This window comes from Mirounga leonina, unplaced genomic scaffold, assembly GCF_011800145.1.
Source record: "Mirounga leonina isolate KUSES-001 unplaced genomic scaffold, KU_Mleo_1.0 Mir_175, whole genome shotgun sequence".
Taxonomy (NCBI): domain Eukaryota; kingdom Metazoa; phylum Chordata; class Mammalia; order Carnivora; family Phocidae; genus Mirounga; species Mirounga leonina.
Window position 1 is genome coordinate 33,307,571 of NW_023270453.1, and position 27,793 is coordinate 33,335,363.

Genomic DNA, 27,793 nt, shown 5'->3' on the forward strand with positions numbered 1-27,793 from the left:
CAGGCCCTCAATGAATTAGAGGCGGCCCACCCACCTTGGGGAAGGCAATCTACTGTTGCCCCTTGAACCACACAGGTTTGAACTGTGCAGGTCTTCATCTACAAGGATATTTGTCAATAAACGCAGTACAGTCCTGCAAATGTATTTGCTCTTCCTTATGATTTTCTTAATGATATTTTCTTTCTTTCTAGCCTACTTTATGGTAAGAATACAGTATATGATACATATAATGTACAAAACATGGGTTGATTGACTGTTTTTGTTATTGGTCAGGTTTCTGGTCAACAGTAGGCTATTCCTAGTTAAGTTTTGGGGGAGTTGAAAGCTATAACGTGGGTTGGACTATGCAGGGAGTGGGGGGTCGTCACCCCCTAAGCCCTGTGTTGTTTGAGGGTCAACTGCGTGGTGCTACTAATTAAATTTCCAATGACAGTGAGATCTTGTTACCGCCACCTCTTTTAAAGAAACCTGAGATGGTCTACCCCATAGCATAGCCCAGGTTAGGGGGCCAGAGTCCAGGGGTTTGAATCCCAGACTCAGTAATCGCTGGCTGTGTGACCTTAGGCAAATTACTTCACCTGCCTCTATGTCTTAGCTTTCTCATTTACCAAATAGGTATGATAATAATACCTACCTCATACATGGGTTGGGACTATGAAGTGTGTTAATATAAGCAAAATGTTCAGAATTGTGCCTGGCAAATAGTAAAGACTTAATAAATAATAACTATTATCCTTACTGTAAAGTTTATTTCAATGATGGCTTGGATTATTTATCAGATATACGAAAGAAACATAGAAAGTGCTAGAAAGGGGGCGCCTGGGTGGCTCAGTCGTTAAGCGTCTGCCTTCGGCTCAGGTCGTGATCCCAGGACCCTGGGATTGAGCCCCACATCGGGCTCCCTGTTCCGCGGGGAAGCCTGCTTCTCCCTCTCCCACTCCCCCTGCTGTGTTCCCTCTCTCGCTATGTCTCTCTCTGTCAAATAAATAAATAAAAATCTTAAAAAAAAAAAGTGCTAAAAAGAAAAAAAAAGTGCTAGAAAGAGAGGTTTTGTGATTATGGAAAAATAGAGCTAAATAACCATTACTAAGATTGAATATATCATTGCTGTCGCCTTTGAGATTATTGTTTGACTTCTAGATAGAAATTCAGTTTACAAACTTAAAAGCTTAAATAGGAGTTTCTTCTAAACAAACTTGTGCTAATAATTAGCTATTCTGCTCATTTTACCCGGCAAGAAAGACCAATTGTTTTTTCTTTTCTTTCTTTCTTTCTTTTTTTTTTTTTTTACCAAGTTTATCAGCATAAGTTGGGAACCTAAAACTTTGATATCCTAGTTTATAAAAAGACAAGTCAGAGAGTCGCTTTTCCTAAATGCTTTAAGGACCCTCTTTGGATAAGGGTTTGCAAACCTTTTCTTAAAGGGCTAATAGTAAACGTTTGTATCTTTGAAGCCAAATGGTGTCTATTCCAACCATCCAGCTCTGTGTGAAAGCAACCATAGACAATACATAAACAAATGGGCACATGGCTATGTTCCAATAAAGCTTTATTTATGGACACTGAAATTTGAATTTTGTATAATTTCTGCATGTCATGATCCATTCCTTTTCTTTTGATTTTTTGTTCCCCCAGCAATTTAAAAATGTATAAACACCATTGTTAGCTCAGAGGCTGCACAAAAACAGCAGTGGGCTAGATTTAAAACCCTCGGGCTGTAGTTTGCAGACCCTGCTTTAGGAGCTGGTGGTGTAGGCATTCTGGATGAAGGCAGATGAAGGGAGACAGTAGGACTCCCCTTTGCCCCATAGCTCGGTTACTCCAGAGGCATTTTCAGTCCCTGCTGCTCATCTTCATACATTTCTCTTAAAAGGATGTCGAGCGTTTGTGTGACTTTCTACAGGAAACTCCCGAACTGTTTAAGCAAAAGGAGGACCCACTAGGTTCTCTTCTCTAGGGGCAGTTGATCCAGACTTTCAAAATACCTCCTTTATTTCTGCCCATCTCTTGGTTCTTGACCTCCTTCCATGAAGGCTTTGCTTTCAGGATCCATGTGATGGCAGGTTCATGTCCAGCAGGAAACTGGACAAAGTTTCTCTTCCTCCAAGAGTTCATATAAAAGTTCTGGGCTGGATTCCTTGTGTTTTGTCATTGGGATCCTTGCCCATCTGAACCAGCCCCAGTGGCTGGGGAAACGGAATGCTATGCCTGGGTGGGCTCTGCTCCACAATCCCTAAGACCAACTGGTGCCCACATTCGTTCCCCAATGGAAACAGGGGTCCTATTACCAAAGGAAGGTGAATGGATGCGGGGAGGCAAAATGAACAGATGGCCACCCCACGTCAGAGACATCACACGATGACATTTAGAGTCACAATGCCCTGAACAAAATGAGCCCCCAACAGAGAATTGCCCTTCACACCCCCTCGTCTCGAGGGAACTGCTTGTCTACCATTTGGCAAAATGCTCTTTGCAGGTTCCAGCTTCTCTTGGAGAGGACCTTCTGGGCTTGGCAAACCTGGAGCTACAGAAAGGTTTATTTTTCACTTTCCATGCCATCGGGTGGCCTAGACTCCTAGCACTCCGTTGATTGAAATTCTGTTTAGGGGAAGCAGTGACTTGAATAGCTAACAGCCTGGCTCAGCTACTCAACCGTCTCAGTCAAGGCAGAGTCCAACTCTGTAGCTTGGCTCAAAATAGCCCTTTCCTGACGTGGGCTCTCCATGATTCATCCTGGAGTTTTCCAGGCTCACCGGTATTGTTGACAGTTTCTCCTGCTCTTCTCTGCCCCACGGAGTTTAGCTTTTCCTACCTTTTCCCAAATACCTTTTACTACTCCAAGGTTACCACAGGGTACTCTTCATTCCCACACTGTTTTTCTTCCCCAGCTTTTGCCAAACCCAGATTTCAGCCCTCGGTTACTGGCACCCACTTTAAGAGACGCCAAGCAGGGGGAGGGGGCGCCTGGGTGGTTCCGTTGGTTAAGCGTCTGCCTTTGGCTCGGGTCATGATCTCGGGGTCCTGGGATCGAGCCCCGCATTGGGCTCCTTGCTCGGCGGGGAGCCTGCTTCTCCCTCTTCCTCTGTACCTCCTCCTGCTTGTGTTCTCTCTCTCTCTCACACACACCCTCTCTCTCAAATAATTGAAATCTTAAAAAAAAAAAAAAAAGAGGCACCAAGCAGGTGTAGGGGAAGAAAAAAAATCTTTTTCCTTTATGCATGTTAGGGTCCTGGGCTGGGGCCCTGTAAATTAAACTAACAAAAGACGGATCATCAAGAGAGGAACGGACAGAAGTTGATGAACGTGTGCATTGTGCATACACACGGGAGAGCCCCCGTGATGAGTAACTCACGGTAGTGGTTAGAATTGGGGCTTATACAGCCTCTTAATAAAAGCACAATAAATTTTTAGAGAAGTGACAAGTCAGAGGGGAAGGATTTGAGCTGCCAGGCAGTAAATCGTGGGGAGGTAGATGTGTGGGAGAAATTAATGGCAGATAAGGGCTAGTTTTCAGCAACGTTTTGTTTTGTAGATTTGTCTGGTGCTGATAACGGTCTAGAGTTCTCTGTAGCGATTAACCTCTGCCCTTACCGATTGCGAGGGGAAGGAGACTCATCTATAGATTGATGTCCTGCTTTTAGGCAAGTCAGGGAAGGGCAGAGAACTTTCTTTGTTTCCGGTTTGCTTGCTTTTTTTTTTTTCTCCAATGCTTTAGCTCAAAATAATTCTTAGGCCAAGGTGGCAAATTTGGGGATGGCACGTTCTGCTAGCCCTCCCAAGGAACCTTCTGGATGCATTCCAGAGCTAACTGAGGCCTGGGCTGGTGTTTCGGACCCCGCCGTGTGTGCCTGGGTAGGTGTGTCCCCAAACACTCCGCCCTCTCGCGACTTGAATGCCACACCCAGGCCAGTTGGCCCCGTCTGCCGTCTGCGGGAAGAGGATGGGACACCAGCAGGCTCTGCGCTGTCCCACACTCAGAAAGATCCGCAGGACAGGTTGCTGCTGAGCCGGCTGTGGCTGAGTGGGGAAAAGCTGCAGGCATCTGCATAACCGCGTTTGAAATGATTGCCTTTCTTTTATTTTATTGCAATTTTTGATTGCTTGCTATGAGCAGGCCCTGGGCTAAGCACTTTGCACGCATCGTGATGCATTTAATCCTCAACAGCCCTCTGAGGCAATAGCAGGAGGCTGGCTTGCTCCCCCCGGGCTGTTCCTCAACTGTGCGCTCTCTCAAGGAGAAAGCACCCGTGAGATACACCATCGGAGCTTATCACCGCCCCGCCTAACAGCCTTCCGGAGGTCAACCGCCACCAATCAAACCCCGATTTTCCACCATGTCCGCTGACCCCTTCCTGTCTCTGCATCCTGCAGCACTGCTCCCCTTTCTCACTTTGCTCCAGCCACATGGACCTTATCTCTGTTCTTGAACATGAAGCTTGTTTCCATCTGAGGCCTTCGGCACCTACAGCTCCATCTGCCTGTGGCGTTCCTTCCCCCCATCTTCCCGAGTCTGCTCCTCTTGGCCATTCGATGGCAGCTCAGATGTCATTTTCTCAGAGAGGCCTTCCTGGACCTCACTGTCTGAAGGAGTCCCCCATCCATTGCTTGGTAGCTCATAAGCGGATTTTACTCACTGCGTAATCCTGTTAAATTAAAGGATATTGTCTATCTCCTTGCTTGTTGCCCATCTCCGCCCCACCCCCACCCCGCTCCGCCCCATAGGAAGGAAGTTTCATTTCCGTAGACCAGCTCCTAGAACATTGTCTGGTGTATGGTAGTTACATGGAAAAAACAGAGAGCCACCAAATGACGTATGAAGCCATGTCATTTGCCCAAAGCTCCACAGAAGAAGGACCACCCAAGGGGCAGAGCCCTGAGTGTTCAAAAAGGTAGAATGAACCGAATGAAAGAATCAGGGCCTATGAAAAGGATACTAACTGGCTGAACCTCTGCCTTGCTTTGGCGTCCAGTTGTTTTGTTTTTTTTTTAGTTTTGTGCGTGTGTGTGTGTGTGTTTTGTTTTGTTTTGTCGGTGTCTTCAGCTGTTTTGAAGTCGGGTTGACCCTTGGACGTAACACCCAGATTTTGCAACTCTTGCAGCCCTGCTGGGGGGCTGGCTCGGTGCCAACCCTGCAGGTCAGGCTGGGACACACAAGAACTTCTGGGCTTTTGCTCCACTGGTATGGACTTCAGCTTTTAACGTAGGACTATTTTCCTTCCAATCAGGAAAATAATACCAGAGCCCATCCCTCAAGGAGGGGCATGTAACTTCCCACCCTGTAAACGTGGGCTGTGCTTGGTGACTTCCTTCCAAAGAGGACAGTATGGGAAGGAGTGGGGCAGACGGCAAGAATAACCTTCCAGTGGTGGGACCTGACAAACACCACTCGGCCGGGTGATCAAGGTCAGGATCATCTTGAGAACATGTGCCCTTAATAGAAAGTGATGAGAATGGCCTGTTCCCTCTGTGGTCTTCCTCCTTTAAACCCATAGCCCCAGTGTAAGGATCAGAGAAGTATCAGACAAATTCCAGTTGAAGGACATTCTACAAAATAGCTGATGAGTACTCCTCTAAACTGTCAAGGTCATCATCCAAAACAAGGAATACTGTCAGAGCCAAGAGGACCCTAAATGTCTTGGTAACCTGGATGGAATCGGGAGTAGAAAAAGGACATAGGTAAAAACTAAGGGAATCTGAACAAAGTTTGGATTTCAGTTAATTAAAAAAAAAAAAAAATCCTTGAGCATTTCTAGTCCTGAGGCTCTTACTCTTGTGATTGATCTCCCTGGTGGGGCCACAACTTTCTTCTCATGCTGGACTTCCCATCCAGCATCTCCATCTCCATGTTGGTTTCTCTTTCCTTCCTCTCCATGATCCAACTCTGCCCCTGGCTTCCCAGCGTGCCATCTGTGTTGGTGAACGTTGACCTTGGCCCACCCATGCTCTCATGCCATCCTTGCACTGGCCTCCCTGACTGAAGCTCTCTGACCCTCAGACACCTTGAATCACACCCAAATCACCCCCATTCATACCATGGTTTATCCCATGCTATTCCCCTGTCTCACATTTTCTGAATGAAAATAATGTCCTCCAAGCAGTTTATCCCTAAGTTTCCAGCCGGTGAAGGATGAAATGAGCCACATGATTTCCAGGCTAGGAATTTTAAAAAACTGAAGTATTACTTTAGACAGTTGCAATTAATTTTCCTCTAGATCCCAATCATTTTAGCCCCACCAAGCATGGTTTTAAGCAGCACCATCTGGTTCTCTATCCATCCTTGTGTGACCCTCACCCTTCACTTACTTCTGAATTGGTTTGTAAATTGCAAGTGTTAGGGAGTCTTAGTAGAGATGCATGAATCACAGCTCAGGATAGATTCATAATTGTCTATATTCATGAAATCATTCTGAGATTGCAGGGCTGGAGGATTTTTTTAATGAACTTTGAATAATAGAATGAACCTGCAAATGTGCTAAAAAACATTAGTTGTTTATGCAATTTTATTTTTTAAAGATTTATTTATTTATTTGAGAGAGAGCACAAGTGGGAGGGGCAGAGGGAGAGGGAAAGAGAGAATCCTCAGGCAGACTCTGTGCTGAGCACGGAGCCTGACACAGACATTGATCTCAGGACCCTGAGATCACAGCCAGAGCCGAAACCAAGAGTCAGATGCTTAACCATCTGTGCCATCCAGGCGCCCCATGTTTATGAAATTTTAATTGGACAGTCATCTTATTGTTATTACAAGGTTATCAATTTCCACAGTTTTTAATTTGACAACCCTAACAGCTCCCACTGAATTAGCAAGAATATTTGATTCTCTTATATGGTCTCAAAGGACTTCTGAAACCTACCCAAGCTGGGAGAAATATGACAGTGCTGTTTGGTGACTCATTGAAGGTCACTTAGAAGTGTTGGAGGGAGGATACCAAGTAATGAAAAATGACATTACACATTGTTAAATAATCTGCCAGAACTCATGTGTCATCTCCTTCAAAGTCCCACCTTGATGGTAACACACACATAATTCAGATGAAGCCCTTTCTGGAAATCCTCCTTTGGAACTGTAGTCCCAGTCTGTGTTGAGATCTTGTGAAGATCTACAATAGTGATAAATCTTTGCCTTGGAGAGGGAGTTTGATTTTTTGGAACTACCCAAAGTCATTCTGAGCCAGCTTGTGCAAATAAAGTGGGTAATCAGATCATGTGACTATAAAAACATGAATTTAAATGTGCTAAACTGCTTTTCTTCAATGGCTCATAAGCTGATTTGAAAGTAATATCAAAAAGTTTGTTTATTAATACCTCTCCTTATTCCAGAAAGGATTTAATAGTCGTATAAGAGTCTAAGAAGTCTTAAAAGGCTTGAGGAATGTTGGTATTATTAGAAACATAAAGCATTCCAAGATGATTCCTTGAAGGATAATATTCTAGAATATTTGTTTTTTAAAAAAGAATTTATTTCTCTTACCTTACTATCACTCCCCCATCCCCAGGCTTAGTGTTGGTTTTGTGGACGATGTAGGTGGGATGCACGACTTTTTGAGCTTCTCATCCTTCTTAAGAAGGCATGAGTTAGGATGGTGTATGAGGTGGGGTATTCCCAATGAACAGAGTTCTGGGAAGGAAGGCAAAGGGGACAGGGGCTCTCAAGGGGCTGATCTCTGTGCATTCCCACCCCTAGCTCCAGCTGTGGTGGAGTCTGAGGTGGGGTGCTTTATCTTTTTATGGTGATGGTGATGGTGTGGTGGTGGTGATGGTCATGGTCATGGTGATAGCAATGATGATGATGATGACGATGGTATTGATGATGGTGGAGGATGATGGTGATGATTGTGATGGTCACGGTGATGATGATGATGGTCATGGTGATGATGATGGTGATTGCGATGATGGTGATGATGATGGTGGTGATGGTGATGATGGAGGTAGTGATGATGATGGTGATGGTGATGATCATGGTGACTGTGATGATCGTGGTGATGGTGGTGATGGTGATGATGGAGGTGATGATGATGGTCATGGTGATGATCATGGTGATCACGATGATGGTGGTGATGATGATGGTGTTGATGATGGTGGTGATAGTGATGATGGAGGTGGTGATGATGATGGTGATGGTGATGATCATGGTGATTGTGATGATCGTGGTGATGGTGGTGATGGTGATGATGGAGGTAGTGATGATGATGGTCATGGTGATGATCATGGTGATCGCGATGATGGTGGTGGTGATGATGGTGGTGATGGTGATGATGGAGGTGGTGATGATGATGGTGATGGTGAATGATAATTGACACTCATCGAGATCTGACTTGGTCTTTTTTGATGTACTAGCCTTAAAATCTCTGACTCAACCCTCACTATGAACAATGAGTAGTTTCTATTATTGTCCCCACTTACAAATGATGGATACTGAGGGTGCGCTAGGTTGCACAATCCACTTACCAACTGGGCAAATAGTTATTATGGAATGAACAAATATTGTAAGCAGGTATTGTTAGACCCACTTTAGTGAGAAAGAGGAAACTCGAAGAATTTAAATAACTTGTCCAGGGGCACAAGCCAGTAAGGGACAGAGCCAACATTCTGACTCGAGCCATGCCATCAGTTCAGTGGTACTGTGCCATGGCTGCTGCCACTGAGCCGGGTGACATGGACAATGGCCAGTGAGCAGGAGGGCAGTCTCACTGCATGGTTGTCCCCTATCCTTCACTGAACTGAGGTCCCTCCCTACAGACCACAGTTTCCACTCTCAAAGATGATAATGACCCCATCCTAGGACCCTCCCATGGTAGGTTTCTCTGGCCTTCTCTATTACATAGACTGTAATAAGCTGAATAATGGCACCTCCAAGATGTCCACAGCCTAATCCACAAAACGTGTGAATATGTTACCTTGTATAGCAAATAGGAAGTGAGATGTTCCTAGGAGCTCTCCTGAAAAAGTGGATCTAAACCAGTGATTCTCAGCCAAGGATACTTTTGTCCCCCAGGGGATATTTGCAAATGTTTGAAGACATTTGGGGTTGGTGGGAGGATGCTACTGGCATCTAGTGGGTAGAGGCCAGGACACTGCTAAACGTCCTACAATGCACAGGACAGCCCCCTTAGCAAAGAAAGATCTGGCCCTAAATGTCAACAGTGCTGAGGGTGAGAGACTCAGGTCCAAATGAAGTGCTTAGAGGCTGCTGAGCAGGGGTGAGATCAAACTCTTGCCTTAGCTTCGGTCCCTGAGCTTTCAGAATGAGCCTTCGATGTTCTCACATTCTACTTCTTTATCCCCATTTTACAGATAAGGACACTGAGGCTTAGAGAGGTTAAGTCATTTGCCCAAGGTTGGCAGTTAGAAAGGGGCAGAGCCAGAGTTTAAACCCAGGTTGGCTTGGCTCCAACGCTTGTTTCTTAACCCCAGGGCTGAGGGCGCGTTCTCCTAATTACTTCTGCCATCTTGGACAAGTCAGATATGGCTGAGAAAATAGAAACTCAGAGAAGCTAAAAAATGAGCCCAAAGTCACATCAGAGAATAATAACCATGGCCAAGATTTGGAGGCAAGTCAGCTTCCTCAGCTGCAAAACCTTCCTTGCGGTGTGATCGTGAGTTAAAGAGAGTACATTTGGGAAGAACTGGTGCGGCAGGAGGGGTGATTACATGCAGGACCCAGTGGCATCCTCCTTCACGAGGCAGGCTGGGGGGAATGGAGCAGCCGGGAGTGTTGGAATTAAAAGCAGTCGCTTCATCTTCCTGGGAAATGATGACTCATTAAAAGCAACCGGCTGTTTCCTATTATATTCCCTGTTATAGCGAGAAGGCGAGATGCTTGGTGCATCCCATAATGCAGCGTTTGGGGTTTGAGATGAGCTTCTTTCCTACATGAATGATTGATGACAATAAAAGGCAGGGGTGTCACCAGGAGCCTTAGAAGTACATCAGGATATAGTAATGGGGCTCACATATATTTCCCTGGTATTTAAGACTGTTGGGGCGGAAGACGTGCTTGGGTACACTCGGTGGTGAGCCAAGACTGGCTCCCAACAGAGGGTTGCTGGGAACTCTCTAGACTCTGCTTCCAGGGCAGGTGGAGTTGGAGGACTGAAGTCTTACCTAGAGGGACAGAGGAATGGCCTAGATGCAACCTGTTGATCTCCAGATCTGATGATCCTCATCCTGTTTCTTTCCCCACGTCAGTCTGGCTTCTTCCAGGGGAAGGACATATGAGGGCAGTCAGAATGATCCTGAGCACCCTTTATCATGCCAGGTGCTGCACCAAGCACTTGACATCTTATGTTGCCTCCAGAGCAGCAACTCTGTGAGGTAGGAATCCCATTTTACCCAAGAGGAAGCTGAAATTAGGAAGATTACGTGGTGTGTCCAGATCACACATTTGGTGGTAGATCCAAGACTTGAACCAGAATCTGTCCAAATCTACCATCAGGGATAAGCTGATGGTGTACGAATGACCTTCCTCCCTGACACGTAAGCCCTTTCCTGGAAGGTCAACTTGACGAGGGCAGGGATTTTGTCTGTTTTGTTCCATCTTCATTGCTTAGGGTGGTGTCTGGCACAAAGTGGGTTTTCAGTGCATACTTATTAAAGGAATAGTAAGGGCAGATATTACAGAGGGAGTTATAGAGAGAACTTGCTATGTGCCTGGCACTTACATAAATACCTATGAAATGGGTGTGATTGCTCCTACATTGCAGATGAAGAACCTGAGGCCCAGAGTCATCAGTGGGTGAGACCAAGGTCCCAGCAGAGGAGGCAATCTGAGACCCCAAAGCCCATGCCCATAACGATCCCCTTCACTTGCCCTCTTCAAGGGCTGGCCTGGTTCCCACAGCCCCTGTACCCACCAACTCTTTTCCTTTGCTCTTTGTTTCTTTTTTAAAAAAATCTACCTTGATTTATACCTGCTCGTGTTAAAACCCAAACAATATAGCCAATAGCAATGCACCAACATCAGCGTCTTGGTGATGTTGGCAATGGTGGGAATAGGTGAAGGGTATATGGAAGTCTCCGTGATAACTTTGCAACTTCTCTGTAAACCTAAAGTTATTCCAAAATGGGAAGTTTACTTAAAAATTCAAACAATGGGGGCGCCTGGGTGGCTCATTCAGTTAAGCATCTGCCTTCGGCTCAGGTCATGATCCCAGGGTCCTGGGATGGAGCCCCGCATCGGGCTCCCTGCTCAGCGGGGAGTCTGCTTCTCCCTCTGCCTCCTCCTCCCCCTGCTTGTGCTCTCTCTCTCTCTCTCTGACAAATAAATAAATAAAATCTTCAAAAAAAAAATCCAAACAATGGTGGAAGGGGTTCCTCCTAACACGGCCCCCCACCCCCACAGGCAACCCCCAAGGCCCTTCTTTCAGGTGTCCTTCTGAGGATGTTCTGAGGATGCTAGACACCTTATAAATGTGCGTTGGGGCTGAGATTAGTATGTCCACTCAAGTAATTGCCTTGATGATATTAGCTGGGTTGAAATCGTGACTCTGTTGGCTGATGCATCTTTGGGTGAGAAAGTTGACACATAGTTGAGACTTTTCCTTCAGACTTGTGTTCTCATTTAATTTTCCAGTGACAACTCCAGAGTGTAGGCCTATTGCTCTTTGTCAAGGGACCCTCAGAACCCAATCCTGTTATGTCCAATCACACCCTGTCGGACACGGACATGAGGCTGACTGAATGACCTCTAACATCCTTGCAACCCAAAGGGCTGGAATCCCATTGTATGACAGCTTTTCTGGGTGGGGGGGGCTGAGAGGGGTACCCCCAGTGGTGCTCAGATGCTTCTAGCATCAAACAACATCAAATTACATTGTGGGAAAATCTTTCCCCCCCACCCCAATTATTAACCTTTATGATTACCAAAGAAAGCTTCAGTCTGGTGGTTTGCCTTTAATACCTCTCTAGCACTTGCTAACTTTCTAGGACTTGCTAATCCACCTTGTTGAGAAAGAAGAATTTGGCTTCAGTATGAGCATTTAGCTGGAATTTAACAACATTGCTTTGTTTCCATTGGAATTATCTTTACGGCTACTTCCCAATTATGCTAAGTAATAGTGACTTGTTCTTTATGGATATGATAGGAAATTTCCTTTAAGGAGCTTATTTGAGTGGGGAAAAAAAAAGCCAATCTAAAGAACTATTGAGTAAATGATGGTATAGATTGTGTCTTTGCTTGGGCAGCTTTAGCAAAATACCATAGACTGCGGGGCTTAAGCCATAAACATTGACTTCTCATGGTTCTGGAGGCTCAGAGGTCCAAGATGAAGGCACTGGCAGATGTGGTGTTTGGTGAGAGCCCCTCCCTGGCTTGTTGATGGCTGTCTTCTCATTGTGTCCTTGCAGAGGGGAGAGCGGAGGAGGAGAAAGCGAGCTCTGGTGTCACTTCTGATAAGGACACTAATCCCATCATGGGGCCCCACCCACATGACCTCATCTAACCCTGATTACCTCCCAAAGGTTCCCTCTCCTAAGACCATCACACTAGGGTTTAGGATTTCAACATAGGAATTGGGGCGGGGGTTCGGGGGTAGCAGCCTGTTCAGGTCATACCAGATACTGCGTGATGCATGGCTGTGGTGAATTCCATGCGCTGATTGAGGCTTTGGAAATGCTCATCCGTAGCCCTTTGATCTACAACATGGGCTTTGAAATCAGACAGACGCGGGTCGAGTTCCAGCTCCGGTGCTCACCAGCTCAGTGATTTTGGCCCATGACTTAGGATCTCTCTGAGCCTCATCTTACCAGTCTGTAAAGGAAGGGTAATAATGCTAGCATATCCCTGCCAAGGCACTTGGGTGCGTGGGGACACAGCACCACACTCACAGTAAATGCTCCAGGTTCTCGAGCTCCGGGGCATGTACCAGGTGCGTGAAAGTTACGAAGCAGAAACAAGAGAGGGGGATGGCCTGGGGGACCCTGGGCTTAAAGTCCTATTTGCACCCATGGTTGGAAAAGACAGATTAGGGAAGGATCTTTGCTCCCCACCATATATTCTCTGTTCCCCTTCCTGTCTATATTTAAATCACGAGCTTCTAGGAGATGGCCAGCCCTCATCCACTCTCACCACCGCCTCCCACCCTACCCCCCATCCCTGGACAGCTTTCAGTTTTCAAGGTATATGGTGAAAAGTGCAGGTGCGTCCCAGTCATGCCCAGTGCTCAGCTCTTGTTAGCTGGTGCTGCAGGGCTCATGAGGCATGCATTTCCCTGGTGTGACATTTGGGGATAAAAAGATGGATTTAGCTGCCTCATCCCCCAGAAGTGACTCAGCTCCTGGGAGCTCAGTGACGGCAGCGGCGGCGGTTGGAGCCCTGGGGACTTCCTTGCCTTAGTGTTCTGCTCTCTCTCTATACAGCAGCCCTGGAGCCTTGTAGGCACCGTGTTCTCTAGCTTGTCCGTCTTTTTTGTTTTTTCCTTTAAGATTTTATTTACCCATTTGAGAGAGAGCGAGAGCTAGAGAGAGAGGGGCAGAGGGAGAGGGAGAAGCAGATTCCCCGCTGAGCAAGGAGCCTGACTTGGAGCTCGATCCCAGGACCCTGGAATCATGACCTGAGCCGAAGGCAGATGCCTAACCCACTGAGCCATCCAAACGCCCCGACTGTCCATCTTTTTCCAGGATTTGTCCTCCTCATGGACACGCTCATGGGCAGCTGTTGGATGCCTGCCCTCTAGCTGGAAAATGGTGTCAGGAAGGTTTCCATCATGCTACCTCTGTCACTCAAGACTGAAAAGAAGCTGACCGTGTGTAACACTCATTTATTTAAGACCCCTACCAGCGTTTCTCAGAGTCTGGCCTAAAGACTTTCTACAGAAGTTCCCTGGACATGACTCCCCAACCCGGTTTTAGCCTAATCTGTGGGGTTATCTCTGGGGGAAGAAGCAGAGAATCTGCCTTTTTTTTTTTTTTAAGATTTTATTTTATTTATTTATTTGAAAGAGAGAGTGAGAGAGAGAGAGCACAAGAGGGGTGAGCGGAAGAGGGAGAAGCAGACTCCCCGCTGAGCAGGGAGCCCGATGCGGGACTTGATCCCGGGACTCCAGGATCATGACCTGAGCCGAAGGCAGTCGCTCAACCAACTGAGCCACCCAGGCGCCTGAGAATCTGCCTTTTTAACAAGCTGCCCAGATAATCAGCACGCCTGCTAACACTTGAGAACAGCTACTCCCCATATGCTCAATTTTCTCTCGTCAAGATGATGATGATACTTCTTAAGTGGGGAGGTAGTTCTTGAATGTGATTATTATGACAAGGGCTCTGGAGTAGGACAGACCTGATTTTAAATTTCAGCTCTTCTACTTATATCTTTTTTTAAGATTTTATTTATTCATTTGAGACAGAGAGAGAGAGCATGAGCAGGGGGAGAGGGAGAGGGAGCAGCAGACTCCCCGCCAAGCAAGAAGCCTGATGCGGGACTCGATCCCAGGACCCTGAGATCATGACCTGAGCTGAAGGCGGATGCTTAACCATCTGAGCCACCCAGGTGCCCTACTTATTTCTTTTCTTGAGCTTCAACTTGCTTATCTGTGAAATGGGGGTGCTAAATAGGGCTTGTTTTGAGAATCGAATAAGGTAATTTGATCCTAGCATATGATAAATATCAATCAATGTTAGCTCTTACTGTTACCAGGTAAACCTTTTTTTTTTTTTTTTTTTTAATCTTTAAACTGGGGAAATTATAGCATCTACCATCTAGGGCAGGGGTTGGTAAACTTTTTCTGTAAAGGGCCAGACAGTAAATATTTGAGGTTTTATGGACCACGCGGTCTCTGTTGCTATTGCAACTACAAAGTTCTGCGGTTGTAACGTGGAAGTGGCCATAAATAATACATAAATGAATGAGCATGGCCAGTGTTTCAATAAAACTTTATTTGCACAATCAGGCAGGGGGCCAGATTTGGCCCGTGGCCGTAGTTGCTAATCCCTCACCCAGGATGCTGTGAAGATTAACTGACATGAGGCTTATCGTGAGCCCAGCACAGTGCCTGGCAAGGAGCACTCAGCATAAGAAAGGATTCTAACCATCTCGCATCTAATGTGAGGTCTAGGCTTTGCTCCTTTCTCCAGGAGAAAGAAAGCACGCACTTCAACACAGGTTATCAACCCCAGTCTCGGCCCCAAGTCAATGCTAAACGTTCCTCTCAGCACCTGGAGCCTCAGGTGCGGAGGTGTGGAAGTAAAATGCCAAACCGTGGAGTGTGAGTCTTTGTCCCATGTTTCGCCCCAGGATATGTGGCCCTTTTCAACCTCTGTCCTATGGAAATCAGGCTGCCCATCTGAACCACAATGTGAGAAATGAGAATACTTATCCCTGCGGGGTGGTTAAGGACAGGCTTTCCCAACCATGAATACCTTTAGCCCTGGCCCAGAGGCTATATAATGTGCTTGAGAGAGAGAGAGAGAGAGAGAGAGAGAGAGAGAGAGACTGAGCCCTGGATTTGCATTCTAACTCTGCAATGTTCTGATTGTGGGATGCTGGCCAAGTCACTTCTTTCTCGAAGCCTCTGATTCATCAGGTATAAAATAGGGATTAAGTGAGATCATATAAAGCCTCAGCACAGCATAGCACATGGTAGCTACTGAAAAAGGAAGGAAGAGATGCTAAGAGGTAAAGGGCTCATTCAAGGTCATGCAGCTGCCGTTGGCAGCTGTGATGGGGTGAAGTACCTGCGTTTTGGAGGCAGACGAGGGCTCAGCTCCTTTCCTAGTCAGCTCTGAGCCTTTGTTTCCTTATTTGTTCAACAGAGAACATCTTGATCCTGCTGGTTTATGGTGAGGATTAAAAGAGATGGCACGGCAGAGCGAGCTGGTGGTGATGACCAAAGGCATCATAACCACACATGGAGGCTGACGTGCCTCGGTTGATTCCATCCTCACGACTGCCCTGGGTGTCCTCACATGACACAGGAGGAAACTGAGTCACGAGATGTTAACTAAGTCTCTTGGGCCACACGGGTAGTGAGGGGCAGAGCTAGGACTCAAACCCCAGCCATCTGACTCCAGAACGCCCCCCACCTCCCCACCCCTGGTCACCATGACCCTCTATTGCCCTGTGCCCAGAGTCCATGCTCCTCCAAGCTGGGCCTCTAGCCTGGTTGGAGTCCGGCACACAGTAATGCTCAATTAATATTACTATTTTTATCCTGTGCCTTCCTTCCTTCCTCCTTCCTCAAGTCGGGCCTCATTGCTCCAGCCCCAGGAGCCATCTCAGTCTTGGGGCGGGGGGTGGGGCAAGAGGACCCCAAATCTGATTCCAGAAGCCTTGAGATCATGACTCAGCACGTCACATGGATAATTCCTAAAATTCCTCCTTAGACATCTGTCTCTCTTCTCAAGTCCCAGTCCTGAGACCGCTCCTCTGATCCTCTTCCCTCACCCTTTCTGACACTCACCCCCTCCATCCTCCCCGTCTCCCCTCCTACCCCCGTTTCTGCACCAGCTTGGCCTGACCACAGGATGGTCTTCAGGATGTGCCGTGCTTGGAGGGCCGCGGAAGGGATAGTGAATATGCCCGATTTAACATTTCCTCCGTCTGCCCATCTCCCCGCCACCCGTCTAGACGCCCTGCCCTCCTCCCTGGCTCAACACCGTGCACTGTCCATGCTGGGAGATCTGGGAGTTCTCAGAAAGTATAAAGAGAAGCAGACGCTCCTCTGGGGGGCCGAGCCGAGCGGGGACAAGATCTGCAGCTGGCCTAGGGCTGCCATATGCCACAATTTCTTCGCCCTGACTCATTTCTTGGTCTTTTCCCCTTGCCTTTGTCCTCGTTTATCTCTTACAAATTGTGAATTATCTCGGAGAGCGTTAGGGAGGGCATTGGTTTCCAGGTGGGAATCCGCTCTAGGTTACAGCCTTCCTCCTGCATCCTCAGCACATTGGGGAGTTCGATGGGTGGAAGCTTTCCAAACCATCAGCTTGGAGGTAAGGACAAAGACAGACGCCAGGCAGCAGAAGCAAGTTGCTGGGTGTAGAAGGAACAGATGTGGGTCATGTGGAGTTGGTCTCAGTAAAGCAAACTATCTCCTCCCCTATACCTTTTTCTCTAACCGTGAAAGATCTTAGGATACTGCAGCCTTTAAAACCCAGCCATTCACTCCGGCAATGTGGCCTAAAGGCACCTCCTCGATGCACGCAAGGACTGAGCTTCGAGAACGCTCGTCACAGGGCTGATTATGGTGGGGAAAATGGAAAACAATCTAAACGTCTGGGGGTTGGTGGAGTGATTCACGATACAGCCACAAATAGAAGATCACACAACCTTTCCCACTGCTGCTGGGGAAGAACATCCAAGGACGTGTGGAAATGCTCACGATATGTTATGTGAAAAGAATAGGTAATAAAATGTGAGACCCTAACTTTATATGACAAAAACCAGACCTGCATCATGGTGGAAATATAGGTATACAATGGTGTGGGTGTGTATGAACATTTTTAACTGCTAACATTTTAGCATATATTTTTCCAATTTTTTTTTTTAAAGGTATGTGTATTGGGGCGCCTGGGTGGCTTAGTTGGTTGAGCGTCTGCCTTCGGCTCAGGTCACATTCCCAGGGTCCTGGGTTCAAGCCCCATATCAGGCTCCCTGCTCAGCAGGAGTCTGCTTGTCCCTCTCCTCCCCACTCATGCTCTCTGTTGCTCTCTCTCTCTCTCAAATAAATAAATAAAATCTTAAAATAAATACATAAATAAATACATAAATAGAATCTTTAAAAAAAGGGTATGTGTACTTACTCCTTATTGCAAGTTTGTACCCTTAACAACTCTTTAAACAAAATCAATTTTATCCTCCTCTCCAATCCCCTGGTAACCACCATTTTACTCTGTTTTCTACAAGTTTGACTATTTAGGTTCCACATGTAAGTGATAATCATACAGTACCTGTCTTTGTTTCAATTTCCTCACTTAGTATAATATGCTCAAAGTCCATCCTTGCTGTCACAAAGGATATCCTCCTTCCTCGTGGCTGAATAATATTCCATTTGTCTATATACCACATCTTTTTTTATCCATTCATCCACTGATAGGCATTTAGGTGATTTCGTATCTTTGCTACTATGAAATACATGTGTGTATATAATATTCTGCATAGAAAACATATAAAAACCCCATATGTATTACCCTAAATATGCACACCACTTATATAATATATATAATCATTAAGTTATTCTAATCATATAAATTATCATATATATATTGGAAGAATGTACATCAAATAAATATGGGACAGGAAGAATGTCCATCAACATGTGGATCGTGGTTCTCTCTGGGCAGTGGGGTTACAGATGACTCTTTGTTCTTTTTTTTTTTTTTTTGCCTAGCTGTATGAGCTGAATTTTGTGCAACAAACTTGTATTACTTCATATTACTATTCCTTACCTTACTTAGTATTTCTGTAAGATAATAATTAATAGTATTGCTGTAAAAGAATGATTATAACATGATTTTTTAAAAAGATTTTATTTATTTATTTGAGAGAGAGAAAGCATGAGAGGGGGGAGGGTCAGAGGGAGAAGCAGGCTCCTCGCTGAGCAGGGAGCCCGATGCGGGACTCGATCCCGGGACTCCAGGATCATGACCTGAGCTGAAGGCAGATGCTTAACAGACTGACCCACCCAGGCGCCCATAAAATGATTTTCTGCCTGAAGTTGGCCTTGGTCTTGAGGCTGGGACAAAGGACAAATGGCTGCAGTCAAGGAGAGCAGAGGCTCGGGAGCTGGGACCAGGCAGGGACCGCCAAAGCCACGTGTACACCCCTGAACAGGTTTGGTGAGCCCGCCTGCACCTCCTCTTGCCATCGTAACAGGGATTCCCATGGAAAACGTGTTTTCTGGGTTCCCAAGGGCTGGCTCCTTAAATGCACACGTACCCCTCAGGCTGTCATCTGTGTGCCCTCGCGGTGCGCCCAGGGTGCTGGGGCAAAGGCTGCTTGCTCCCTGGAACGAGGATGAGGACGGTCCTAAGGGAATTCTTGAAAACTGGGGTGGCTTTGGGGCCTTGACACCTATGTTTCATGTCTCCTGCACAGATCAGCTGGACATCATCTGCATGGCAGAGACAACCATGATGCCGGAGGAGATCGAACTGGAGATGGCAAAGATTCAGCGCCTCCGAGAAGTCTTGGTCCGACGGGAGTCTGAGCTTAGGTTTATGTGAGTGCCTCGGGAGGTGGCCGAGAAAAAGAAGGGGTGGGGAGATGGGGACACCCAGAGAAACTACCATTTACTATGTATTACCACAGGCCAGACGCCGGGATAAAGGCATTACGTACGTTTAAAAAACTCTTATTTGATTCTCACGATGGCCTAGAGGCGTGGGTATCAGAGTCTTCCATTTTATTTTTTATTTATCTGTTTTTTAAAGATTTATTTGGGAGAGAGAGTGAGCACTGGGGGAAGGGCAGAGGGAGAAGGAGGGAGAGTCTTAAGCTGACTTGGCGCTGAGCACAAAGCCCAGCGCGGGGCTGGATCTCACAACCCTGAGATAGGACCTGAGCTGAAACCAAGAGTTGGATGCTCAACCAACTGCGCCACCCAGGCGCCCTCTAGAGTCTTCCATTTTATTTTTAAATTTTTTTTATTTTTTTAAAGATTGTTATTTATTTATTCATGAGAGACAGAGAGAGAGAGAGAGAGGCAGAGGGAGAAGCAGGCTCCCAAGGAGCAGGGAGCCCGATGCGGGACTCGATCCCAGGACCCTGAGATCATGACCTGAGCGGAAGGCAGACGCTTAACCATCTGAGCCACCCAGGCGCCCTAGAGTCTTCCATTTTAAACAAGATCCTGAAGTTGGGATTGAATCCAAGCCAGTCTGACTCAAAGCCTCAAAGAGCCCAAGCTCTTTCTATGTTTGCTTCTGAGAAGAGAAAAGGGAAGCGAGAGAGGGAGACATAGGGACCCAGAGGTGGTACCTGTGTCCACGTCGTTAAGCACGCACACTCTGGGTTCAGATAGTTATGAGATCCAAAAAAGCTGGGAGAGCTTGGGGCAAGTTCTCCCTGAGCTTCATTTCCCTGACTTGTGAAATGGGGGGGGGGGGGGGCAGGCGGGGAATGATAGTACCTCTCTCCTGGAGTCACTGGCAACCCCAGAATCAGATGATTTGACCCAACCTCCACTGGAAAAAGCAGCAACATCGAGCCTTCTGGGCCCGCACTGGAAGGGACACATTCCACGCATTCTTTCACTGATTTCACTGAGGTTCGTTATGGGATTATCCCATTTTACAGATGAGAAAGACTGAGGCTCAGGGAAGTTAACCTCCTCGGGCCTCCCAGCTAGTAAATAGAGCAATTAGGATTCAGATCTGGCTCTTCCTGCTTTCAAAACCCATATTCTCCTTGGATGACCTTCTACATATACTGCATAATGTGACCTTCTCTCGCACCCCGTGAGGTAGACCGCAGGATTAATAGCTGCCATTTATTTAGCTCTCTGTGTGGGCCAGACCCTGTGCTAAGTGCTTCATGGGCACGATCCCTCCTCCCAGGAGCCCTTGGAGGAAAGTTCTAGAACATCCCCACCCTACGAATAAGAAACATCTTCCCTTTGATCTGGAAATAAACTAAACCAATACATACATGAGTGTGGAGAAACAATCCTTTCCTCCTCATGGTTTTTGTTTTGGTTTTTGTTTTTCAAAAGAACTCGAGGAAGGATTGGTTGTGTGGGAGAAGTATTAACTAAGACCAGGTGTTCTATTAAGTCAGGTGATTCCAACCACCGAGAAAGCCAGGGCTGGACAGGAGTTTGAGGTGCCTGTGGGTTACCCAAGTGCAGATGAGTGGCAGGAAGTTCTGTGTCTTTGTCTGTCATGTGCGGGAGACCACAGAACTAGACACAGATTCTCGGGGATCACCCTCGATTACTGAACTGAAGTAACGGGTATAGTCACCCCGTGGAAACGAGCAAACAGCAAGGATCCAGGCATAGGTCAGGAAATGCAGAAATTTCCGTGCAGCTCCTACTTGTGGATGAACTCAGGGCAAAGGGAAAAGCCACAAAGTATGGAATAGTTGAGAGTTCACTGGCAGCAAGAGGGTTGGGATGATCACACTCTCTAAATAATACAGGTGCGCCTTAGAGGTATTGTGGGTTCGGTTCCGGACCCCTGCAATAAAGCAAACCTTGCTAGGTGAGTAAGATGAATTTTGTTGGCTTCCCAGGGCTTATAAAAGTTATGTTTACACTATACTGTTGTTTATTAAGTGTGCAACTGTGTTGTCTTAAAAAAACAATGCACAGGCCTTAATTAATTAGCTCTATTGCTAAACAAAACAAAACAAAACAAAAAACCCACTAGCCGTCTTCTGAGCTTTCAGAGAGCTGTAATCCTTTCGCCGGTGGAGGGTCTTGCCTCCATGTTGATGGCGCTGACCGATCAGGGTGGTGGCTGCCGAAGGTGGGGGTGGCTGTGGTAGGTTCTTAAAAATAAAACAATGAAGTCTGCCGCTTGGATGGATTCTTCTTTTCCTGAACGATTTCTCGGTAGCATGGGATGCTCCTTGATCGCATCTCACCCACAGTAGAACTTCCTTCCAAACTGGGGTCAACCCTCCAAACCCTGTCGCTGCTTTATCCACTAAGTTCATGTCATATTCTCAGTCCTTTGTTGTCATTTTGACAATTGCATGGCATCTTCAGAAACCATTTTCTTTGGGGCGCCTGGGTGGCTCCGTTGTTAAGCGTCTGCCTTCGGCTCAGGTCATGATCCCAGAGTCCTGGGATCGAGCCCCACATCGGGCTCCCTGCTCGGCGAGGAGCCTGCTTCTCCCTCTCCCACTCCCCCTGCTTGTGTTCCCTCTCTCGCTATCTCTCTCTGTCAAATAAATAAATAAAATCTTAGAAAGAAGAAAGAAAGAAAGAAAGAAAGAAAAGAAAGAAAAGCTTAAAAAAAAAAGAAACCATTTTCTTTGCTCATCCGTGAGAAGCAGCTCCTTACTTGTTAATGTTTTATCAAGAGATGGTAGCAATTCAGTCCCATCTTTAGGTTCCACTTCTCATTCCGGTTCTCTTGTTATTCCCACCACATCTGCACCAACTTCCTCCACCGAAGTCTTGAACCTTCGATTTGTAAAAAATGCAGTATCTTCAAAGCGTAATAAAGCGAAGCACAGTAAAACGAGGTGTGCCCGTACATGCAAATTAAGTCTTTCTTCCTCCGTTCTATCTTTAATCCCAATTCATAAAAATGACCTTTGTTAATAGTAACGGTTTTTATTAATTCTGACAGCTAGTTTTACAACTGTTCTTCTATTACTTAATATATAACCTTTACTTGGGGCGCCTGGGTGGCCCAGTTGGTCGGTTAAGCGTCTGCCTTTGGCTCAGGTCATGATCTCAGAGTCCTGGGATGGAGCCCAATATCGGGTTCCCTGCTCAATGGAGAGCCTGCTTCTGCCCCTCCCCCGGCTCCCGCTTTCTCTCTCAAATAAATAAATAAAATCTTAAAAAAAAAAAAAGATTTTGTCCCTCCCTCTTCCAACTCCCCACTCTCGCGTGCGCTTTCTCTCTTTAAAAAAAAAATGAAAGAAGACAGAGAACAGGAGTTCTGCTGTAAAGTACTGAAAAGCTCCCTTCAGCCTGAGGGTGCTTAAGAGGGAGCAAAGGTGGTTTTTTTTTTTTTTGCTGCTACAGGAACAATGGCTGTCACTTTGCATTTACTGACCTTTGCATCTGGTGCATGCACACGTTCGGTATCCCCGGGATCTGGCCCATGCCTGGCACGCAGTGAGTGAGCAATGACAAGAACAGCTAGCGTGCAAGCTCTGGCCCGGGGCCAAGCAGGGCACTAAACTCTTGACTCATTGAATTTCCCCATCATGCCCACTTAGGGACAAATCTCAACCGTAGATCCTTGAAAACAGCTAGGCTCACCACTGTGCCACCAATGCATCAGTAGATACTGGAATCAATCAAGTTATTCAAAGGATACAGAAGGAGGTCAGTGTAGTCAAGACATAAGAGGGGCTCAGTGCCATTCTCCAGGGGAGGGGCCGGGGTTGGGGGGACTTGCTAGGAGCCTGCAGACAATAGTGGATTCTACTGACAGCACCCCCAGGCCCAGCCTGGTACAGTATGCAACCTTGCCTGGAGGTGCACCCACCTTGTCAATCTCTGCAGTGCACAATGGGCCCAGGGTGGACAGGATAGAGATCACTGCCCACTCAGATGCAAACAAATGCCTCATCCATCATCCTCAGCCTCCCAGGCTAGCAGGCCACGTGTGGGCTGTTCTTGAATTCAGTTTCCTGGCTATTTCTCAGAGCCAGACCCTTACATAGCTATATGGCTCCTATTCTTGCATCCCTATTAGAGAAGAGAAAATTGGAGGTTAAAAAATTTGCCCACGGTTGCATTAGCTAATCAGAAGCCAAGCTAGGATGTGGTAATCCCAGAGTATTGATTCAGTGAGTAAATGAGGGAAGGGAGGAAGGAAATTCTTTAGAGTATACACCACGAGGGTAGGAATCTTATTCATCTTCCTCACTGTTCTATCTTCCCAGCATCTTGAATAGGGCTTGGCACTTATTAGGGCAATTAATATTTGTAGAATGTGCATATTCCATCCTTACCCAACAACTTCCCTACACACACACACACACACACACACACGAGGGCCCCTGGCACAGGGTAAGAGGGAAATAGAATTTCAGACCACACTAAGCATTTGCAGGCTCAGGCGGGGAAGCTCTGAGTGACAAGAATGTGACGGCCATTGACTGGAACTGTCCCAGTGATTGTAGCTGTAATAACCAGGATGAGATTGGTTTTGTCACACCTGCTCCTAAGTAATCAAGTTAATACCCATCAGCTCCTGTGGAGACTATGTGAGTCAGACCACATTTCAGGGTTGCGGGTATCTTCTCACTCTTATGTCTCCTGTTGTATTGACTCTTTTTAAGAATGGGTCCAATGGCTGCTGACCCCAACACCCCCAACATTTAGCATTTTTCTTTCATGGACTTCCATGTTTTTGCCTTGCTGGTTCAACCTCTCCTCTTGCCAGGATGGTGAGGAAGTAGAAGAGGGAGATTTACCCAGTCCCCGGGGAACTAGCATGGATTCATGAGAATTGGGCTCAGGGGTCATCCTGGCTCTCCGTCATCCTCAGTGTATGAGCCTGGGCACATGACAGAGCACAGAAGAACTGCTGTTCACTCTTGATTCCCTCTCTTCTTTGCCCAGCACTTCTAGAATGCAAGGACAAACTCCCGGTTGGACGCCCGCAATCCCACAACCTCACAATCCCACATTGGGTTTGTCTTGTTCTGTCATCTTGAATGAAGTGTGGTAGAAATGGAAAGAATTTTACTGAGGGAGGCTCAGTGAACAGGACTCAGTCAGGACTTTTCCGTACTCTTTCTCTCGAGAGAAGCGATTTATTTGGAACCTAAAATGATGAGCTCTAACTTAGGTGGCCAGGTTTGCAAGTCTACCTGCCAGGAATTCGAGGTAGTGCCCTGTAGGGGTTCTCAGGGAGCACAGCACTCAACATTTACTGAGCCCTTCCTGCGGGCGGGTCCTGGGCACGCGTTATCACGCCATCTGTGAAAAGTGCCTACTAATGAAAGGATGAATCAGGGCAACCCCCTGTTCGCCTTGCCTAAGGTCCACAAGGTCAGGTTCAGGGAAGGGCTGTGAGTGACCCTGGCGGGCAAGGCGTTATCTTCTGTGTCTTCCTTAGCTTGTCCTTTGGTTTACAGGTTGCCACGTGGCAGCTGGAGATCTCGTGAAGTTTGGTGATTTTATGAGCTTCATTTGAATGAGTCAGTAAACCCCTCCGTATCACAAAAACGCTCCTGTAATAGGTGCCAAATGTCCGGGAGATAAAGCTTGGAGCCTGCTTTGTTCTCTCCTTGATCCTCTGCGCCCCCCGCCTCCCGTCCTTCCGCTGCTGCCCCAGGTCCCGCCACTGCCCCCGCCTGTCCTACTGAGGCTGTCGCCAAGCTCGGACTCATTTTCTCACCTTTAATTCCAGGCACTGAATCGCACCATTAGCTTTTCATAATCCAGCAGCCCGTGCTTGCTTGCCTGCCTGGCTCTCCCGCATCCTCCCTACAATCCTGGTCCTGCTGTTTATCTGGGCTTCAGATAATTAAGAATCTTCCAGCGCTGAGCAGGGGCAGGGGGTGGTTATCTTCATTTTACACCTGCTTGCGGGATTTTCATAAAAGGGATAGTGTGCTCTGTCTCTCGGCTTGCCCTGGGCAGTGGCGGCTTTTAATCAGGGAGCGTCAGACTCGGAGCGGGGAGGGGAGGCGGGCGTGTGAAGGACGGATTTCAGGAGCATAACTCGCACCCCGCTACTTCCCATCTTAGAGAGGAGGAAGCTGATGCCCAGAGAGGTCGAGTAACTTGCCTGGGGTTGCACAGCATCCATTAAATAGCAGATATTGGTTTATCCCAGGCATTCTGGGTCCAGCTTCCATCCCAACCACCATGTTATGGGGTCTCTCAACTGGCTTTGAACCCCAGTTTCTCCTTGTTACCAACCGTGTGGCCCTGGAGCAGCTTTTTAGCCATGTTACAGCTTCAGTTTCTCCCTCTGTACAGGGGGGCATCAACACTTCCCTGGCAACAAGACAGCAAGAGATGAAAAGAGAGGACTTGTGTGAAAGTAGGTGGCTCTTCCTCCTAAGGAAAAAAGCAAATCCTCCATTTCACTGTTAACGTCGCGCTTTGAGGGATCGCAGGGGATTGGCGCTGCTGAGTCATCCCCAGAGAACACCCAGAACTCACTCCTCTCCCCGAGAAGCTGGGGAGCGGCTGTCCGCCAGTAAGACCAGCTCTACCCTGGGGCCTTGACTTTATTATCACCAGTGTTATTTTTAAAAATGTTTTATACACCTGCATTTTTTTTTTTTTTTTTGGCCTTCAATGAGCTGGTGATTCTCAAGTCCGTTAGTTTTTTTTAAAGATTTTATTTATTTATTTGACAGAGAGAGAGACAGCGAGAGCAGGAACACAAGAGGGAGAGTGGGAGAGGGAGAAGCAGGCTTCCCACAGAGCAGGGAGCCCGATGTGGGGCTCGATCCCAGGACCCTGGGACCATGACCTGAGCCGAAGGCAGACGCTTAACGACTGAGCCACCCAGGCGCCCTCAAGTCCGTTGGTTTTGAAAAGCTTCAAGCCAAGGGCAAAATGAAGCATGTGCATTTATGTCACCTGACACATCTTAGCCACGTTTGGGAGTTCTGCATCACACCGGTTGCACTCAGGGTTTTAAATAGCATCCCCTAAGGACAGGTCTCAAGGCAGAAGATCTGAAAAGCAATTTGTTTTGGACAAAATGCATGGATTTGAGGAGCTGGGAGAGGGGAAGGGAAATGGAGGGACAAGGAGAGAGGATGGAGGACATTGCAGGTTGGACCTCTGAGTAGAAGGACCCTCCTGAATTTCTAAGCATGCCAGGAGGTAGGGATGGGCGTGGGAAACTGGGCTGATCAAATGGAGAAAGATACCTCCCCCCACTCGACAAGCTTCTGCTGTTCCAAGTTGCTTTTTGCAGTCAGAACACAGTTCAGGAAAGGAAATTGTTCTGTCTGGGAGCTTGGACTGTCTTATTCTCGAGGACTTCATTCTCTTAGCTCTGAGGATCTGAGTCTCCTGTGTGCTGGTGAGCTGGGAGCGAGATCACCATATTAGGCTCTGGTGATGGTGAAGTTTATGTGTCAACTTGACTGGGGCCGTGGGGTCGCCAGACATCTGGGCATACGTTATTCTGGGGGAGTCTATACGGGGGTTTCTGGATGAGATGAAACATTCGGATCAGTGGACGGAGTAAAGCAGATTGCCTTTTCCAGTGTGGGTGGGCCTCATGCAATCCCCTGAAGGCCTGAATAGAACAGAAAGGCTGAGAAAGAGGGAAATTTGCCTGCTTTACTGAGCTTCTGGGATATTGATCTTTTCCTCCCTGTGGACTTGAACTGAAAAATCAACTCTTCTTGGGGCTTGAGCCTGCCAGCTTTTGGACTGGAGCTATATAGCATTGGCTCTCCTGCTTCTCCAGCTTGCTGACGATAGATCTTAGGGCTTCTCAGCCTCGATAATCATGTGAGCCACTTCCTTATAATTAAATAATCCATCGCTCGATCAATCAATCAATCGGATCTCCTTTTGCTTCTGTTCCATGGGAGAATCCTGACTAATACAGCCCTGTTCATTCTCAGAAACTTCCACCTGGATGCTTTCTCTGGCTAGCAAAGACCTAGGAAGTTGGAGAACACTGATTAAGATAAAGGGATATTGGCTCTAACACTTTGTAGAACATTCTGGCATCACCTAGTAAAGATGAGCATGTACTTATTCTACAACCAGTAGTTTCTCCCCTGGGGATACCCTAGGGCTGCTCTGTATAACTGGGTAGGCACGAGCTTCATGTGGCTATTTCAAATTAAAGTCATGGAAATAAAATAAAAATTATAGTTACTACATTTCAAGTGCTCATTCATCGACTGAGCCTAATGGCTGTCCTATTGGAAAGCATACACATTTTTGTAGAACATTTCCATCATCCCAGCACTGCCTTAAAGAAACTCGCACAGTAAGTCCCAGGAGGCATATTCCAGAATGTTCTTATCAGCCTTGTTTGTAAGAGCAAAACACTGGAAACAACTCAGGTGTTTGTCAGCAGCAGAAAAGGACAAATCCATGGTGGCCTAGTCATTCTGTGGAATTCTGTATAGCAGTGAAAAATGGATGCCCCCCAGGCATTAACCCAGATGCATCTCAAAAATAAAGACTTTCAGCCATGATGATGTAAAGGTCGAAATGTGTAAAGCCAAAAAAGGTACAGG

General features: G+C 46.9%; 1 protein-coding gene across 1 annotated transcript in view; it reads left to right on the forward strand.

The window, feature by feature from the left end:
- The window catches only part of BMERB1 (bMERB domain containing 1), a 115,208-nt gene that overhangs the window by 51,501 nt on the left and 35,914 nt on the right, over nt 1–27,793 (forward strand). The window contains exon 2 of the mRNA XM_035022322.1: nt 19,025–19,148. Coding sequence (XP_034878213.1) covers nt 19,025–19,148 — 124 coding nt within the window. The remainder of the gene's footprint in view (nt 1–19,024; nt 19,149–27,793) is intronic.